Source organism: Orussus abietinus, unplaced genomic scaffold (genome assembly GCF_000612105.2).
Source record: "Orussus abietinus isolate OABI.00-Male unplaced genomic scaffold, Oabi_2.0 scaffold67, whole genome shotgun sequence".
NCBI classification, from domain to species: Eukaryota; Metazoa; Arthropoda; class Insecta; order Hymenoptera; family Orussidae; genus Orussus; species Orussus abietinus.
Window position 1 is genome coordinate 511,012 of NW_019394243.1, and position 19,706 is coordinate 530,717.

Genomic DNA, 19,706 nt, shown 5'->3' on the forward strand with positions numbered 1-19,706 from the left:
GCTCACGGAGCGCAACGAGCCTCAGTGAGCCTCAGTGTTGTTCGGTGTCTTCTCCCGCGCGGTGCCTCATAGGGACGCCGTTTTCACGGTATTTGCACGAGTCGACCACTGACCGAGATTCCGAAGGAAAACGAATCGATCGCGCGCTGACAGTTGACGGGAGCACCGTCTCGACACGAATTCGTCCAATTGGGAAAGTCTGACGGGTGAGTCTCGAACGACGCGCCGATCGGCCTGCTACGAGTTCGGCGAGCGTCGCGACCGGTGACTCTCAACCTCGGGCTGGAAGCCGCAATGGCGGTGCTCGTTGCGCCCCGATGCCCGGGCCACGTTTTCGATTAGCTTCCTTAGTTTTATGCCGAATTTTGGCATTAAGTGTTCGGTGTCGCTGACGTATGCCTTTTAATATATTTGGCGCGAAACTCTACCGTGTTTCCTCGTTTCTTTCGCGCGACTTACTACATTTATTACTCCATAACGTTTCCATGAATGAGGAGTTTCGTCGAACGTTATCGAAAGTGTGCACGAATTATTCGCAAATTTCTTTTCTGGATTTGATTTGCGTAAATTGGCGGTTTGATTTTCCAACAGAATTCTGTGGTCGGACAGTTGGCAAAAATGGGGACCGATGTGAAGGAATATGTCAAGTTCTGAGGAAATCGTACATGATCGCCAATTCCATAAGCATGTGCGTAACGGATCCTCTGAAAATGAGGCCGGTACGGACGTTTCGGTTACTTTTTATTAACCGATTTCTTGCAAATAATGTCATAATAATTTCAGATTTGGTTATACCGAACCTATATTTCGGTCGCCTTAAATTAATACACCTGGATATTTTAAACATAAGATTTACGCTGCTTAAGTAGCAAATTAAGTGGCCAATACTATTTTCAAACTATATATTGAATTACACGATTCATTTAATGCTTTGAATGTAATTTTCGAGTTCAAAGAGAACGCGCGAATTCAGTTTTTCCTGTAACAATTTGATTCTTAATTGCTGCTGCCTATCGTACGACGTACGTGACGATTAGAGCGAAGTATTTCTCGGTACTGTGACGCAATGTTTACTCTGCATCTCTAGTATTGTAGCGATTTGAGAAATCTTATCGACTCCTGGCAGATTATCTTCTGTCAAAGAAATGCGCAATCGTGAATCGACGATGTAGCCATCGATAAGAACTGCAATAAACATTTCTTTTTTTAAGTTTGTCTTCGTATTGAACTATGCGTTCCCTATGAGGACATCTCCAATGATTTTCTTATATTTCTTAGGTAATTTATGCCGTACTGGTGACCGGCCTTCTTGGCAAAGACGTTAACAAGCAACTAGGTCGATCGTGGTTACAGATCGTTAACGACCCAAATTAAAAGGCCATTGACAGATTTTTGGGGAAAACGACTCTCCGGGTCTCGCCATTAATCCCACTTTCGAGAATAGGCATCGTATTTCTTAAAAGGTTTTCGTCATTTGAGCACTTTGCTCGGCACAATTATTCCTTAATTCGTTCCTCGTGGTTAAGAAAACTGATAAAACAAAACGTATATTGTACGCGATTTACTTGATAACTAAGTAATTTTATGTTCAATACATATCGATTAGGGTGTTAAAATAGTAATTTGGCTGGCTGGAAGCTGGATGGAATTTATAGTGTATTCGTGTATTTAATTCTTCTCGTTGCCACTGCAGATTGAAGAGTCATCGTCTGACAAAGAGCGTAAATCCACGGAAAAGTGAGTCATATACGCCACGTGGCAGAAACGAATTCTCTTCGGTTGTCACTGCCCACAGCTGGCGAGAGACTATTTTTGCATTATGCGAGGTGCGCAGTTAGCATTGTACGATTTCGAATCAGTTTTCTTGCTTCCTCTGCCGATAAATAGTGAGATTTCAAAAGGTCCTCCAAAAATGTCCATACACCTGGTCCACAAAGTTGTAGGAAATCAAATGTACAATTTCAGAATGAACACTTGATATTTTATATTAATCCTTCTCACTCCAAGAATATTAGAAGAGTATTAGACGTTGGCAGCATTACTGCCGGTTGGAGTGATAAGGGTTAATACTAAATTCGGGGTAGACATTGCCAACTAAATGGCTAAGAAATATAATGTTTAAACACATGTGGCCTTTGCAAGGGCTCTATATTATTTTACATCGTGTCCCAATAAATTTCTGAATATTATATAACGCAACTACAAGGGAATATATGTTAAGAAAGACTTCCTATTTCAATGAGCCAATGAACATGAGAGTGAGCATAAAAATCTAACGGGACGATCTTCAACAAGAGCGGAATTAATACTCTCGGAGGCAACAGATCAGGCAGATATTTCGTCGAAGCGTGAAGATGTAAAATATTACATAAATGAGAAGTCGATCAGTATTTGCGGTACATGCAATAAAAGCGTCTGTGGTAAATATTCCGTTAAAACGACTTTAACTTGCAAAAAATGTTTCCGATAATATACCTATAAAACTGTTCTGGTACTTATATCTAATTATCTTATAGATTGTTAATTTTTTTAATTTTCGTTAAACGAAACAGAGAAATATACAAAACGCAAGTTTTTTTTCATACATGACATGTTCCGTTGAAAAAGAATTGAAAAGGATAAAGGTAATCATCATTTGACGGAAAGAAAAGCCGAGTAATTACTATTGAATTGTGTCGGCATGGTCACTTTACAAATGGAATGGTCGCCGGGGCTATCTCGGTCAACCTTATTGTTTGAGCACTCGTGCAACTCCGCTCACTAAGAGTGCTCATACATTCCGAACTCCCTAATCAAACGACGAAATTCACCGCTTTTTACAGAAAAATGTTCTTCACAGGAGTAATTATAATCCTGAAATAATAGGAAGAAAACAAACATTCATTGGCTAATAGAGCTCTTGCATTATAGACTTCCGGACCAATAGTTATGCATCGCAATTTAGAGATTATCCGTGTTTAAATAGAAGTTGGCAAAGCGAGTAATTATTATCAGATCGTAGAGGCATTTTGGCACAGCATTTAAGATAGAATCCGCAGCTACCAATTATTATTTAGGTCATCCCGGTTGCCCCATTCGCCAAGAATACTAATTCCGTATATTTACTGCATCCTTGCAAACCCCTCTAAAAACAATTGCAATTCCGTTTTTCTTAAACGGAAGCCAGTTTTAGAAGTGCGTCTTATCAAATCGTCCCGCCATTAGCAACGCGAACGAAGTAGCCATCCGAGCCGGCCCGATTTCAAGCAGAATCGAACGCCCGAGCTGTCGTACTTTTGCTTTTTTGCGTATACATCGAATATACCGGGAGCATCGTATACGACTCCAGACCTAATCCGAGTTTTGACTGTTCTCAGGGTCATGGAGGAGCCGATTGCCGTGAACGGGGTGAAGGACATAAACGGAACAGGTGGCGGCGTTTACTACGAAATAGACGGCGAGGGTGATGCCGACAGTTCCACGACACCGGGCCACGACGTCGACCATCATCGCGACCGTGAGTGCAACGTTCGCAACGAGTCGGATCGATTTACACTACGGACACACTAGGTCGAGCCCTCCCGACCTAGTCCAATAGTCTTTGGATTAGGTCGGGACGCCCGGAACCGGGCACTCGTCACCAGCGACGAAAGACCCGGGAGAATCGTCGTAGGACGTTGCGTACAATTTCCGCAACCGAGGATCGCGGTCCAGGGTTAACGAGAAAGTCAGGTAGAAGCGTAAGGTGGTTCGCATCCGATGGCGATGGATAATATGGAGTTGACAGGAGTTAAACGAGGCGAAGGAGTTGTCAGTCTTTACGGAATCTTTTCCGAAGATGGGACACTTCTCGAACGATCGGGGGTAGCTTTGGAACGGACAAATTGGAATCATCGCCGTGACTGCTGAGTCTAGGTATTTCATCCTTGCCGATTACATGATACGTAATCACGAGGCAACGGTAAACGCTGTCGATTGTCCCCTCACTTAATTGGTTTAATTAGAAAATTGTACAAATGGGCCTGCAATGATTTAAATTCTTATATGCATGTAGCTTCTAAATGCAACGCCGTGACCGTCCGTTGTTATCGCATCTCCTTAAACACCACTCGAATTAGTTCGAAAGGTAACGGAATTAACTCGAGACTTTCAAGGCGACGCGAGTCCACCCGTGCCGTAAAAACATTTCGTAGTCGCGGTTCTGGCGAAACTTGGCCAGGATATGGGTCGTAATTATCCTCTGGAGGGACCGCGCGATGACTTTTGCCTGGGAAGATTTCTCATTTTCTTTGCCGTTTCGCCGGTCTTTAAGTTTATCGGGGTCGCTGATTCACGACCCTTCCCGGTAAACACTCTCGATATGTTTTCGTCGTCAAGGAAAAATCCACGACGGGACGAATTGGCCGAGGACTAGCCTCTTGGTAGTTGGCAGGGCCAACCGCGTCTGTCAGCATTAGCAGCCACGCCGCGTTATTTTCGTTATCGCCAAACTGCCCCCGTCCTGGCCCCGCGGGTGGCGACTCGCTCGTGACGCTCCTGCGAGTTTTAGTGCACGAATAGAAACAAGACAACTCGCGTGGCTTCGTCTCAGTACGTCGGTTCGTTGCCGAGGAACGCGCAGCCGACTATCGCGCTGACGATCGGTTGTCAGTCTTGATCGCCTTTTCGTCGTCGTCGTCTTTTATCGGAAACTTTAATCGCTCACCGACGAGTCGACGCGGTTTTCGATGCAATTGCCCGAATTCCTTTCTCTTTGTTCTCCTTTTAAATCCGTCGGGGGAGATTACATGAAAAGTTATCTAACATCGGCATACCATCGTCTGCCTTATTTCTGGTTCCCAGGCGATTCGCAATCGAAACTCGTACCTCTTACCGTTGGTCGGAAAGTACCTGTGCCGTGTGTTTATACCGGGTTACTCCATTTCTTACTTAATTATGAGATTGATTTAAGAAAGATTCTTAAATGCATCGGAAAATAATTCAAGATCTGCCCAAGCGACCTAACGTGTAGGGTCTAGCGGTAATTTGGCTTGACCTCCAGTGTTTATCTCGAGGGTGTCGAGGACACCTTCGTAAATCCGGTCGTACAAAATCGAGGCCAAATTGAAAAGAGACGCGGGGTTGCACATTATTTCCGGAAATTTGAATCGGTCAAGGAGCCTTTGCGGTATCCCTCGCGGCTCGTCAAGCTCAAGGTCATCGAACCCTTATCCGTTATTATCATTCGCGCGTCGCGATCGGTACACCTAACAAAGTCGCGGAATACAGTTACCGTTTGAGCCCGTTAATAGCGTCAAGGCGAACGGCGTTTATTATTCGTCCACTCGTCAGTCGTCGTTCCCGATTTAATGGTCGCCCCCTCCACCCTGCCCCTAACGAATGGTGCCGGATTGAAAGTTTCCCGGTGAAAGTGTCGGGTCTCCGAAGCGAAGAGGTCGGGATCGCCCCGAGCTGGAATTCCCGGCAACGAAAACAGCGTGTCCATCGGGTCGGCGAAAAAGGGAGGAAAATGTCCAGCAGAGGATTGACTTGTGCGGACAGAGAAGCCTTCCTCGGCATTCTGGTTCCCCCGAATTTTCTCATCGACCCCGACGAAGGTAATCGGGCCGAGTGTAATTGAGCCAATTGAAAAGGGCTTCTTTTTTTAACGAATCATTTTATCTCTTTGCTCCCTTCGCGATCGTTGTATAATAATATAAATGATCGAAGCTCCGTGTTAAAAGTTTTCACATTTTGCGAGAGAATTTTTTCCTTTGCAATCGTTACGTTCTTGTTAATTCAAATTTATGAGTAACGGATCCAATTTGTTTCCATGAGTATTTTCCGTCTAGTGGCATTCATGCTGGACATTTTATTGCAATTATGTAAAGAATTTTAAAATATGTATCAGGACTAAAGAAGCAAATGCAAAAAGGATTATCGATGTAGGCCGGGGCCACAGGAGCGTCGTTACAACGTCCGTCGCAAAAGTATGTTATGACTTATTGAACCGAACGACAAAAGCGACGTTTGTTATAATACGGTGTCTGTCGTAATGCACGTCCTGCCCCGTTCGAAAATATTAATACGAAATATATGTATGGAGTTAGCGGTAGCTTAACATCGCAGGTGCAAGCGCGTAATGAAAACGGCATTGACTCCGGTATTGCGTAAGTGGCTTTAAATGGAACGTCTGGCAGTTTCTCTCTCGACGCGTTACCGCCCTGATATATTTTTCACTTGAATTTTCTGGTCTTACGGTCGGTGAGGCCGAATCCGTCTCGGACATATTTGGTCGATTCGGTTTGGGCAGCACCGACGTAAAAACAACGGGTCCAAAAGTAGTACATCCACGATATTATAGATTGTCGATTCATAGGACCGTTATTTCGTGAGACCAAAACTCGAAGGCCGAAAAGGTTACACAAGAAAAATACAACACCGGAACAAAACGAGGAATTCCAGGTGAATATCCAAAAATGACGTAGAGAAATTTTCAACGAATGATGAAATACTTTTACAATAATTCCAGTAACCGCAAACGATCCGACAATTGTTATTAAATTCTTACCGAAATGACATATAAAATGAGCATTCTCAAGGCAAGAATTTTCTTCCAGTTTTTGGGATATTTCCTGTTAGCTTAAGTTTTCTTCAGAGCTCTTCGCGTCCTCTAATGCCCAGGAATTCCGTATAGTAGGAATATAAGCAAGGGTTTGTTATTCCGAAAAGCGCGTATCGACTCCGAACGACGTCCGGACCGCCGAGGAGCTCTCTTTTCTTGGAGCTTCTTGGAGCTTCTTGGAGCTTCTTGGAGCTTCTTGGCCGAGGTAGACGTTGCTGGACCATTGCCAGGATTTGAGTCACGCTCGCCGATCGGAGGGAGGGCGTTCCAGGTCCTAAACATCACTTTACAGGCTGCGAACAATATCGCGGGACGTAGAACGCATTCCCTCGGTTGGAGGTGCTCGCCAATTCCGCGTACACGTCGCCGATACTTCGGCGGATCTCTTCTAAGAGACACGGTTCGTTCGCGTCGCATCCTGTGAAAATCCCTCGCTCGTTTCAGGAATTTTCGATTATCTTGCAACGCCCGCACGTTTCGGTTTAAATCAATTGTTTAGGTATTCATGTTTTGTCTGGCCATCGAATGTATCGTTAGGACTGTAAAGTACAAAATATTCTAAACTTACCTATGAATCTGCGTAGATAATAATTGAATTTCTTCATGATGAATGACATTTCTCTAAACGAGTGGTTTCCAAAGCGTAATAGTTTTCAAGAAATACCGGCAGCCTCACTTTTACCCTGAGAAAAAAATGTCATTAAACCAGAGAAATATTTCTTTGTACAGTGTGACCAGAGAAATATTCTGTTAATTCGAAGAATAATTATTTCGTTCAAATAAACTCGAATACACGCGATGCAACATTTTTTCGGAATTATGACAACTTATTTGAATTCGAGTGAAATAATTATTTTTTGAAGTAACAAAATATTCCTCTGATTCGATGCATTTTTTTCTCAGTGTAAGGTCTTCGACTTACATTTCTGAATACGATAGTAGGTACTTGTAACTGGCGCCTTGTTAACGATACTCCGTATACGCAGTTCTCGTTCTAGTGGTTGAAACCGGCATGAGTATTGGTGAATGCCAGTGGCTACGCCCTCGTAGAGTGGAAACAGGATTCTTCCAAGTCTTCTCGTTCTTTCAGGTTATATCCTGGAGGAGGCTGGACAAATGTAGCCACAAATCTACAGGAGAGGATTATTGTGAACAGAAATCGATTAGCTTTCGGAATGACACGTCCCTCCTGAATCAACGAGGAAATGTTGCTTAAGGGGATATGAAAGGGTGATATATACGTAAGAAAAAGTCAAAATATTTATGAAACTTTTCTCCAAACTGGGTGCACCAAATTATCTAAAACTTTAACACGTGATTATGGAGGCCCTAAGGAATAACGCGTTGCTCATGAAATTTCTTTTTTAGAAAAATGAAATTTTACGGGCAACGCGTTCTTACTTAGAGCCTCCATAATGACGTGTTATAGTTTCAAATAATTCGGTGCACCCACTTTGAAGAAAAGCTTTATAGATATTTTGACTTTTTGTTACGTATATACGTACATATTACAATTTCATATCACCTTAAATGTCCTAGATCCTGTAGTCCATCTCAAAATCTACTCGGGATGCTTTTTCGAGTACTAAACCTCCGTTCATTGATATATAAGATGACTGATTTATGGGTTTTGTCATTATACTACGATACGCTTCTCTCGCGTGCTCCTAAATTATGTTTATTAATGAAAATTGTCATGAATCGAGCGTTCACGCAAGGGCTCACTCGACTCCGTGTGGCTTATCGGTAGAGAAGTAAAATCATAAGGTCAGAATTTAACGTATTATGCCATGGGGAAGATTGGAGGGTTGGCGACGAATCACAGTCAGATTCCTTAAGGTGAAGTGAAACCCCTTTCAAATCAGTCAATTCGAATACAACACTTTTCTTTAAGGGTATTGGACCAAACTGTCCGAAACTTTGACACATCACTCCTGATCATCTAAGAATTGTCCTGACACATTGAAAATTTCGATTTTTCAACCAAATTTTTTAACTCAGCCCAGACAAGAACCAAAATGGCGTCGAACTCTCATATTTCGATCAATATACAATTATCGAAGGCTCTGATATGAGAAACGAAAGGGTCAGGACAATTTGACGAGAATTTAGAACACTCTGGTAATCGATAAACTCGCATTTAAACGGGATAAAGGCAAAAAAAGTGTTGTATGTGCTTCTATGCTAAAACGATGGGAATACGAGGTCTCGGAGTGAAAATTTAATTGACCTGGAAATCACAGATGGCGCAGGGGGTCCCTCTACAGTTAATTAGGCCTCCAGAAAGCATGAATCCAGAGGATTTCTTCAGTTTTACTTCGATTCTTTTATAATTATTGTACGAAAACGACAGGTGGAGTATGCCATTTGGTACAATACCCAATATCATTCGGCACAGATGTCAATATAAAAACAAACGTCGGCAACGTAGGTTTTAGAAAAATCTTCTTTATCGACGTCGATCAAGTTCCTCGACGTGTTTCACTTCACCTTAATAATTCTATCGAGTGAAAAATCGTAATATTTCATTGAAATGCGAGAAAAAGTAGCGTAGGTTCTCTCTCCTTAACAACCATTAAGACAGAAAAAAGTCGTATCTGTACGTCGCTGTTCCATCTGCATGTCTTCTAAGTAGACATAATTTGGTGATGAGCAATTATTTTACCATTTTTTTTTTGTCTAGTAGAGAGATATCGGAGAAATAGTTGTCTGGACTTTATAGAGAATGTCCCTGTTCAATTGTTATATTTTTTGCCATTCGTTGTAGATCGTTGACATGTCTGGTGTACTTCAAAGCCCCTCATGCAGTTTTCCCACTCGTACAAGAGCACATTCAAAGCGCATCTGCCTATTTACATAGATTCCGAGCGTGCAAGATGTACGTCGCTTACGTGTAACATCGTATAAGAAGGTCCCACGTGAGGGTTTTCTTTTTTCTTCTTGTAAAAGCTGCCTCGACATCCTACCGCACGTCGTCGTCCATCGAGTGTCAAGTTCCTGCTACTCAGTTTATTCGATGCACATAAAGCTGACATTGCCACGTTAGCATAGTTGAATAAAATTGATTGTAAATTTATTCGTGTCCATTCGGCTCTGGCGACCGGTTAACGTAGCCAGTGGCCTCTCAGTTCAATGATCTTTTTGAGCCCGTTTTCCATTGTCCTTTATCTTTTGTCACCCTGTAAGATCAACTCTCGAGAAGTTGAAATATAGTAGGGGAATTGTCGGCTTGAAAAGTTCTCGCGTATTGCACGAAGTTGTCGATGTCAGGAGAAATTCCTTGACGCGCCCAAATTGGTTCCTTCCTGATCATGGCTGGCCGAACAGCGTTGAAGTGATTATGTTTGTGCTTTGGACGTTTTAAAATCGTCTTGGGAATAGTTTTTCTAATATAATTTCTGTTGTTACAGATTTTCATGTATCCTATCTAGGTGGCAGAGGAACATTCCATTACGTGCCAATGACGTGAATTTTTGGTGTTCGAATGACGCGGTCTATGGAAGAGCGGAAAATGACGTGTTTTAAACGTGACATTTGTGCCCGAATAAAGACGTCGACGAATCACGTGTTATATACGTTGAATAAACGAAACTACATGCTTACACAACCCTGTACCTACCCAACACCGGAACTTGTAATGTGTTACTATTAGATTCGTGGATAGTTCATTGCTCATTTTCGTTAAAGGAAACTATGCCAGGCTGGGAGGATTGTTGAAATACTTACATTACCTAAAAAATAAAATAAGAAACAATAGGGATGATTCAACCTCTCAATATGTTCACAGATTTCGTTGTTCGTAGAATTTGACAAACTTGGTAAAAAGATTCACCGATATTGTTATATTAGCTGATTACATAGCTGATTACGGCATCCCTCTATGAACACGGAATGTAATAAAATTACAATCTCTAGTACATAACCATCTTACGTTGCCGAAATATGACAAACGGACCACCTGTTTATGGTATAAGAGCGAATATCTAAACTGAAGACCAGACGGAAATTGCTTTGCTGTTAAAAAGACATTTTTTCATTGCAGTCGGACTTTAGTACTCTAGTTATTTAGGAAGTTAGGTTCTCAAAATTTCTAAGTTTAAATATTATACAGAGTGATCAGACTGTCACGCAAATTGCTTTGCTGTTAAAAAGTATTTTTTCCACTGTCCGAACGAGGACTTCTAACAAACTGGACTCCATATATACAATCACAACCTCAAGTCGGATCAGAATCGTGTCTGAACGTAAGTCCTTGCGTACATATTTTACATATGAACATCTGGCGTTGTCTTCTTAATGCACACTTGTCTTAACCTGAAGAAGCTTGTTCTTTATTGATGCACTTGGTTCAATAAAGACACGGAATTTCTTCATGTCGAATGTTTACGAAACGTTTGCTTATGAGATAAAATGAATATTTGTGCATCGAATTGACACGATCAAGAGGAACGGACGTGGCTAAAATGTGCCCACACTACGCAGGGTATGCCGATGAGCTTTTTTAATGTACTTACGTTCTTCGCACCTTCGTCCTTAACGTATTTCGTAAATATTGTATTCAATTTCACTACTGTTCCCTCGTTCATTCCATTCGACGTTTTCGGAACGAAATTCTGGAGTTTTCAAAGATCCTAATAGTTTCTCCGGAATTTGAAGGAGTTCTGGTTGATCTTTTTAGAGCATTTCTCAAGAGAGATAGATTAGTTGCTAATATATCATGATGGTAGGAGGAAATAAAGCTGTACTCTTCCGTGATTGCTCGCAATCTGCGGATTCTATCATAGAATGGTTGAAGAAGACTGAACCAGGTGGAGGGCGATGGTAAATTTAGTCTGGACATATATTTTTTTCCCCTCGCTGCTGAGCTCGGTCTGCTTCCCTTTTGCGAAATCTCTTTAATTAAGAGGGGATTTTCATGTAACGGGCTAAAAGACTAGCAAATATCAAATTTTTCCATTTTTTCATGTCAGTCTTTTCTGACGCGTCTCACTAAATTGGCCGTAACGTTGTTGTTCCGATCTTATAATTTTGCGTGCATACTTCAAAGATGTACCTTTGATTTATGTGGAAAAAAAGGAAAATCGATTTTTTATAATGTTACACACGAATCCCCCCTTAAATAAATTTCATGTATGCGAAATAGATAATTGAGGAAAGGATTTCAACGAAATACATCGAGTGGACGCGTGAAACGATTAATAAGATTTTGAATATTTTTCTTTTTCCAGGAAGCGAGAGCCCAGTCTTTGGTTTAGACGGTGGTGGCGCTGGAGGTGGTGGTCCACCTTTGAGGTTGGCACCTCACGAGCTGCCAAATGAAATCTCCGCCCCGTACGAAGTGCCGCAGTTTCCGATCGAGCAGATCGAAAAAAAGTTGCTCATACAGAGGCAACTCACCGTCAAGTGAGTCGTTACACGAAAAAAGAAATTCATAGTCATAACAAGAAATTTTACTTGCTTCAATAAATGTGAACACTTCAAAATGGACCTGCAATGTTTTTCTTCCGAAACATTTTTGTTATATTGAGGAGAAAAGAAAACTCATGCATTCCTGAGACAACAGAAATTCTATTCTAGCAACAACAAATTGTACGTTACCCTTTACCAGAAGGGCAAATTTCCTTTTCTCCGTCTAGAGAGCATAGAAATCCTATCGCGTGCAGAGAGGCATTTTCTAAAGAATAATACGTAGCAACTCGGCACGCAAAAGCTCTCTCCATTTCTTGGAGTTCAACGAACGCTTGTTGGTCCACGGCCATGCTACGATCGGATCTCGTGTTCAGAATTTTTACAAACTTGGCAAGCAACCCGCTCGGCTATTCCCAGAGATTCTATATACTATTCGACTCCTTTTAGCTTGCTGTTTTCTGAAAAGGCGGAGTGATTCTATATCAACGCGTACATTGCGAAATTCACGTACAAATTGACTCAATCTACGGGTATACGGATAAGTAAGAGGAAATTCATTTTCCCTATCTCAGGCAGCTATTTTGAATTTTCCTTACGCCGAATTCGCCCAAGGACACGTAAAGCGCCCAATGACCGTTTTCGGGACCATTTGTATGCATAAACTAGTGTGTATTCATGACGCACAGTGTATCAGGAATTGCTCGAGCAGTAGAACCGTCGAAAGGCTCTCACTTTTATTTCGCGTGGGGGAGCGATTCAGGTGCTACGCAGGTCAGCTACGGTTACTCTAAAATTCATGAAAATTCAACATCGCCTGGTATCGTCCCCTGGAAAGATTACGTCCCGGTGTCGAGAGGAAAGGTGGTAACCAGAAGACGATAAAACTGCTTTCCCGTTTATCGTTTAATGGGTCGCGGTCAAGGATAGCCTTATCAGGAATGCTTCTACCATTCCAGTGACACTTTATCCACTCCGGAACCTCGTCAACACCTCCACCTTCACCCGGATCACCTTTCATAAGTGATTATTAGTCACGTTTTCGCAAATAAAACGCGCATTGCATCACCGGGACGCGTTTGCGTCGCGAAACGAGTTCGTGGTCGCTCAGGGCGGGTATTTCATTTGGGACCATGGGGGAATCTCTCGATGTAAGTAAGTCAATCTTCTTACCGACCCAGATTCGGTCAAATTTCTGCGGGGCAAAGTAGAACGCTCGCAACAATGGACGGCAGGTTCATGTTTTATTGCATTAAATTGCTCGGAGAGAAAAAAAAAATTGTTGACTAATGTCGCCCTGGTTTACCATTTTTTATCGTACCGAAGCACCGGATGGAAAAGAATTAATATTTACTTGTCGCTGGCGCGCTGAAGAAGATGAAGGAGATTCTTCTTAAGATTAGAAAGGATACTCACGGGGGAGATTCATGGGCGATAAATCGTCTATAAATAGGTCTCTGTACGCTCAAGACCGACTCTGCTTATGACCCGTTCGCGACTACCCCTCTCGCGAATAATCACACGTGTCGTTGCGTCTAATTTAATAAATATTAATTTAATATTGCCACCGTATGAGGCATCGCGTCACCCAACATTTTCTGCGTCTCCTCCGACCCGCCTTGCCTTACTTTATTCGATCGATGATTAGTGAATTATCCGACCTTTGCTTAAGGTAACGGCGCTACTCGTAGCTGATGTTCATTCCGGAAGAGTTGTTAACCGGTAACCCTTTCACGCGATTGAAGCTGGAAAGGCTTCGAGAAAGAAGCTTTCGTTTTCTTCTCCTTAATCTCTTTAATCGCAAAGAGGTTCGAAATTGACTTTTTATCGGACGCGCTCGACAGAGTCATAGTGTTTTATTATCTTTGGAGATCGACGTAGGGGAATTGTCGAAAACTTTAGCTATTGTTATTCGAACCAGGTGGAGCATTCCCCGAAAAGGGAAAAATTTTACTTGACAGAGATGTAAGATTTCCGAACTATTGAAAAGTGTAAATAAATGAAATGTGGATGAATGGCACGAGCTCCGATCGCGTGAGACCCTCGCCTTGCGGTCTTGCAGTCTTATGCGACGAGAAGCTTCAAGACCGCGTGAAAAAGTCGGATTAAATTTAGAAACAATTATTTTCAATTCTTTCGGGACGAATTCACCGTAACCGGAGCTGGGTAAAATGTTTCGGGCACTTTTGAGCCGCGCGGGTACAATGGAATAGGTTTCTCAAATGAAACGTTAATCAATTTTCATTACGCGATTCGAGGAGCTGAGATGGAAACCATCAGCTGAAACCACGGCGCGGTGCTCTTTTTCTATCGAAGCGGATTATTAATTGCTATTGACAACATTGCCCAATGATTGATAGCGAAACAGGAAATGGCTACAAGAAACCTAGAGGAAAAAAGCAGTGATTTTCTTCCTCCTCTGTGCAGCCGGTGAATCAGCGAATTAACATTAACGTCGGCGTCGCACGCAACGATTTTAATCGAGAAATAGAATGCCACGTGTCTTCATTTCCGGGAGTGTGATCGCAATTGACATGCATTCGTAAAAGCTGAGCCTCCACTCTGCGTCAACTGACATATGTGTGATCGACATCCTTTAAGGTGATATGAAAAGCGGTCAGAAATTTAATCGACGTCGATAAAATAATATTCATCTATACCCTTTTTAGTGGTAACGCCATATTGGATGCTCAGGTGGTAACATAAGCTGGCGCGTCACGTTACCGACATTTGTATTTATATTAAAGTCGGTTACACTCTACGTTGAAAATTATACGAGACGAAGCGCACCATGTGTCATTTCAGTAGAATAATTATAAAGAGATTGGCGTAAAACCACAGAAGTTCCTTGGATTCATGGTTTTTTATGTTCTAATGGACTGACGAAGCCATCTGTTTTACGGACGTTTAACTGCAAATACATTTTTTTTTTTTTTTAATACGTGTTACCCACGGGAAACGCCAGATTCTCTTGCTATCGTTCGTGAACGTATTTTCCACATTTTCCTATCTAACTCTGTAATATGTCCCATTTCTATAGTATTCTAAATTGTTCGAGTTAGGCCCTAAAACTCTTCATTTCCGAATCTAAGCCTTCAAAAGGCATAAAATATGAAAAACGTGCACGAATGACGCCATGTTGGTTTTAGTCCATGATAAATAAAGACATTTTATCTAAAAAATGAAATTTCATGAGTTTCAGGGCCTACCATAAGAGCTCCATATTTACGAGGTAAAATTTGAAACGAATCGATACACCTAATTCGTAGAATACTTTCACGAACGATTTGACTTCTCGGTTATATATATAGGCTGATCCTTTCATATCGGTTTAATACTCTACATTTCGAGTCCTAATTTCTTGCGGGAGAGAATCGCCTCCCTGAGGTCGCGTTTACCCTATAAGCTGCTGTGTAAGGTCGGAAACATTTCTTGAAACGGTGTTACCCCACGTATCTTTATTTCCTGGTTGTTCGGTTTCTTTTTCGTTCCTTTCTTGTACACTGTTAAAAAAAAATATTATAATTTTATAACATATTTTCAAATGAAATATATAACATATATTATAAATGTAGTATATATGTGTAATACATTTACAATATATGTTATAAATTTGTGTTGATCAATACTTGATAATAAATGTTTTTACTGGGAAGAAACAAATTTGACATATATTCTGGGCACGTTCGAGGACGATTTTAGAGACAGCCCTATCTTAAACGTCGAAAAAAATCTTTTTGCAATTATCGCGGTAACGAACCCGGCACTCACGGAAAAGTAGCAGTTACAGTGTCCACGATGCTATTGCAGTTTTCCATTGATTGCAAGAATTTTTCAAAATATTATTTAAATATTTCTCGGACTCAAAAATGTCGCTACAATGCGTACTGAATGGTTTTCGAATATCAAATTTATAATTTTTCTATGCAATTGCACAAAATTTCAACACGGTGTGACAAAATTGTAGATTTATGATAGACGTCGAATACTAATACCGTTAATCTCGAGGAAATGAGCAGTAGTAACGTTTACATTCGAAGCCCCTTTGAAGCTTCAAAGTTAAAAAGTCACGAGAGGTTCCTGCAGACTATTCACGCAAAACAAAAAACTATGTGATTAAATGAACAAAAGTGTCGTTCATATTGATAAAATTGCCAGTCATAGAAAATGGTCATTATATAGACAATCAAATATTTGATTGACAGGACAAAATTTTTTGGTCAATAATTTTTGGTTGAGTACTTCAAATATTGTGATAGATCACCAAATATTATAGTAATTGTGTACATTTAATCAAAATACTTTGTTCATCGACTAAAATATGCTGTAAAATTATCAAAGCGATCCAACTACTTTAATTCAAATGCTTTAGTCGATTGAAGCAATCCGATCAAGTGGACTAAAATTCGGTTCACTAAACTGAAACGTTTTCGAAAATTAACTGAATGCGGTCAATCAAACGATTTTGTGATTCAATGAATCCTATTTTTTCTGCATGCTCAAGACAATGCAGTCGATACAGGTAAGGGGGTTTCATTTCGAAACGATCTTTAAATGGGAATGTCATTTTTCAGGGCGAAAGGTACACCGTTAAAGATGTTGCAATATTTCGAATGCTTTCGAATATAAACGTGTATTAAAACCGGAAACGGCGGCGCTTAAAGAATAAACCGGACAAATGTATACTACGTTTCGAAGAGTAGCATTTCTGTGTGAGAATTTGTACGTAGGTATTCCGAATTTTGAGCGAAACGGTAAAATGAAAAAGGGAGTCAGTACAAATGTTAATACGTGCACCGCTATGCGCCTTTTCCAAAATACAGATACAATACGATTGCGTATGCATACGTGGACGAAAAACGGTATAGAAAAATATCCAAGTTTTCGTATACGTGTCTTATGACAACATACACATCCTTATCCACACCTTTGTACACGATTACCCATATTTTACCTATTCCCACGGAGATGTGACCGAAAATCAGAATACGAAAAATTTGGAAACTTAATATGCAAGTCGTCTGGAATTCGTATATCCACTTGTATACTAAAATCCTGAACACGATTGTACACGAAATTTCGAAACATTGTGTTATGAAAAAACGTTGACTACATGTATATGGTACTTCGAATAGATATTTTGAGTAGCATGTTTTCAATGGCACTAACAGGGAAGTGGGAAGGCAACTGCTACTTTACTCTTGGAGTTGGCATCCAGGGTTTTCCCCGTGACGTTCCAGTACACGAAGGAAAGTAAGCGCGGTTTGTATATCCGTACTTCGGAGGGATACCATTTTCGGAAAGATCTCGTCGTATCCGAAGACATGGCTTTTACGGGCAGAGGCCGACACTAACCCTTGGGAGTTCCTTCGGAACTGTTCGGAACTGCGGCAGCTCCGGCAGCTCCGGCAGCTCCGGCAGAGCCGGCAGAGCCGGACGAGGTTTCCACGCGCCGTTCCAGCCGCCCATTGGAGGGGCGGTACACACGGAGGGAAGTTAGTACGGTTTATACGGCAGATACGTATCGTTCGGGTACGCTGCGAGGCAGCGAGTCTGGAGGGATTGCGACCAGTCGGCGGCGGGTCGCTCAGTGAGCGAGCGACCGTCGGCCCGGCTGGACGTGGAATTCCCTCGGATTTTACCTTGGGAAATGGCCGACCTTTCCATTAATCGACCTCTCGATTTCTTGCCCTGATAATCGCGCGCTCATCCGGGCCAAAGTCGAAGCGTCGACGGATGTAGGGCCTGGACACGCGGATCGCGAGAATTCGCGATCGGACGATCCTTCTCCCTCGGAGCATGTGCCTTGCAACTCGGGACGAATTTCTATTAGGAGAATATTCATCCGAGGACCTGTCGACCTGTGCACTTGGCGCGATATATGTGATACCGATTTCCGAGAGTGCCTAAGAGGGAAGCAAAATGTTCGCCGGTGCCATCGACTCGAAACGGTGGTTCAGGGATAATATGGTGTTAGTCAGGTAAAACTAATTTTCGGGTCGGAAACGGGTCAAAATCTGGAGTGAAATTAATTAAAGGTCTTTATGATTGTTTACTCCTTAGGCTCCGAAGAAGAAGGTCAACGATTTTTCTAGTACAAAGTCGAGCGAGCGATGTGGATGAATTACCTTCTCATGGACTTATTACGGAATTACAAATAATTTCAATATTTGCGCGTTAAAGGGGAAAGCGTTTAAGAAGTACATCTATTGTGTTTCGATAGAGTTGGATTCAATTGTTTTTCTCTCGTTCTCGTTGAAAGCCCGGAACGACCATTGATACCGAGATGTAGAAAATATTGCGCAAAGTATGCCGCAAAACATGTCTGCGCGGTATCTCTCGGAGATGCCCTTATCTTGTCTTCGTAATTGTTTGCATTCTTAATGCCGAGCGTTAGAAATTGGTTGGAAAGATTTTCGGATTAATCGTGGAACGGAAGAAAAATATCTCTCCGCGTTTTCTACCCAGTTTGTCAGGAGGTATCCTTTTGACGATAAATGGTTCATGACGTGGAGCTAGGTAGGAGTCGCGTAATGATAATAAGCTAATTCCAGGCGATTCGGGCTGCACGGGTATCCCATTGATAGTTTACTGGCATTGCTTCGATTTCTTTTCCTTCTTCCCTTGTATGTCGTCAATTCCACGGGTGGTTTTACGTTAACTGGACTTTAACGGTCTCTCGGTATTTGCCGATACTAGCATAGGCGGTATCGCGCCGATAGATATCGGCTCTTTTGTGCACCATCTCGAGGCAACTGAAAATTTCATTTCAAGACAAAGCAGGAGGGAACGTCGATCGATCGGCAAGGTCAAAATTAGCAGCCTTTCGTCGATTACGAGAGCGAGATCAAGCTGTCGCCTAGTCTCGCCGGTTTCCTCGCTACTGGAGCTTAATTTAGAGTTAAAACATGATTTTTATCATGGTGTTATCACCGCTTAAGGCAACGTTTTTACAAAGCTGAGGGGCAACCATCCATGATAACCCGCCGAGTGAACTGCGTGCACAAAACTACGCATGCAAGTTCGTGGTGATATTGGTGCAATTCTAAAGGGGAAAAAAAAAGGAAACAGTAATCTCTTTTAATATAAATTTTTACATTTGTCACTTATAGTAAGTTCTAAGCACGGTTACAATGAGAGAGAAAATATTCTTCGCATTTATTGGAAGCAGATATTGTTCGTACATTTGGTCTTTTATAATATATGTTAAAGTTGCACACACGACGTAGGAAGATAATTTCAATTTTAATTATTTTCCTTTGTCTTAGGGTGCTCAGTTATTATTGAACGTCCTAGTTGACTGTAAAGTCCTAAGACTTGAATTACCGACAATCGAGTACAAATTGAATATTCTTTTCAGAGCCGCAAAGGACCTCGAGGAACGCCGAAGCCACTACGAGCCGTCCTTGGGTCCAGGAGTCCCCGATGATATAGATCATCCCTTCAATCTAGAAGAAAATGATTTTGTACCGCATTTCCAACGGGTTTCCATATCCGGCGAGGATACTTCCGGGGTAAGCATGTTCAAGTCGGAAGGACACTTGAACCCGTTACCGGATCAAAATGCACTGACAAAATGATGATTTTGTCCTATCATTTCGGTTTCATGGGACCTTCCAAACTAGGCTCGAAGAGTATCTCCGTTAAGAAAGAAACGACCCAAATTTTACAGACAATATCATTCTGACCTTCTAAATAGTAACTACGCTAGTAAAAT

General features: G+C 41.8%; 1 protein-coding gene across 3 annotated transcripts in view; it reads left to right on the top strand.

The window, feature by feature from the left end:
* Positions 1 to 19,706, top strand: part of LOC105695910 (AMP deaminase 2) — a 25,187-nt gene continuing 5,481 nt past the window's right edge. The window contains exons 1-4 of one of the 3 annotated variants that reach the window (XM_012417939.2): positions 1 to 206; positions 3,357 to 3,496; positions 11,812 to 11,986; positions 19,350 to 19,503. In XM_012417939.2, coding sequence (XP_012273362.1) covers positions 3,361 to 3,496; positions 11,812 to 11,986; positions 19,350 to 19,503 — 465 coding nt within the window. In that variant the 5' untranslated portion in view covers positions 1 to 206; positions 3,357 to 3,360. Of the gene's footprint in view, positions 207 to 3,356; positions 3,497 to 4,557; positions 5,577 to 11,811; positions 11,987 to 17,568; positions 17,971 to 19,349; positions 19,504 to 19,706 lie in introns of those variants that run through there. The other 2 variants (XM_012417940.2, XM_012417941.2) reach the window with 2 other exon arrangements.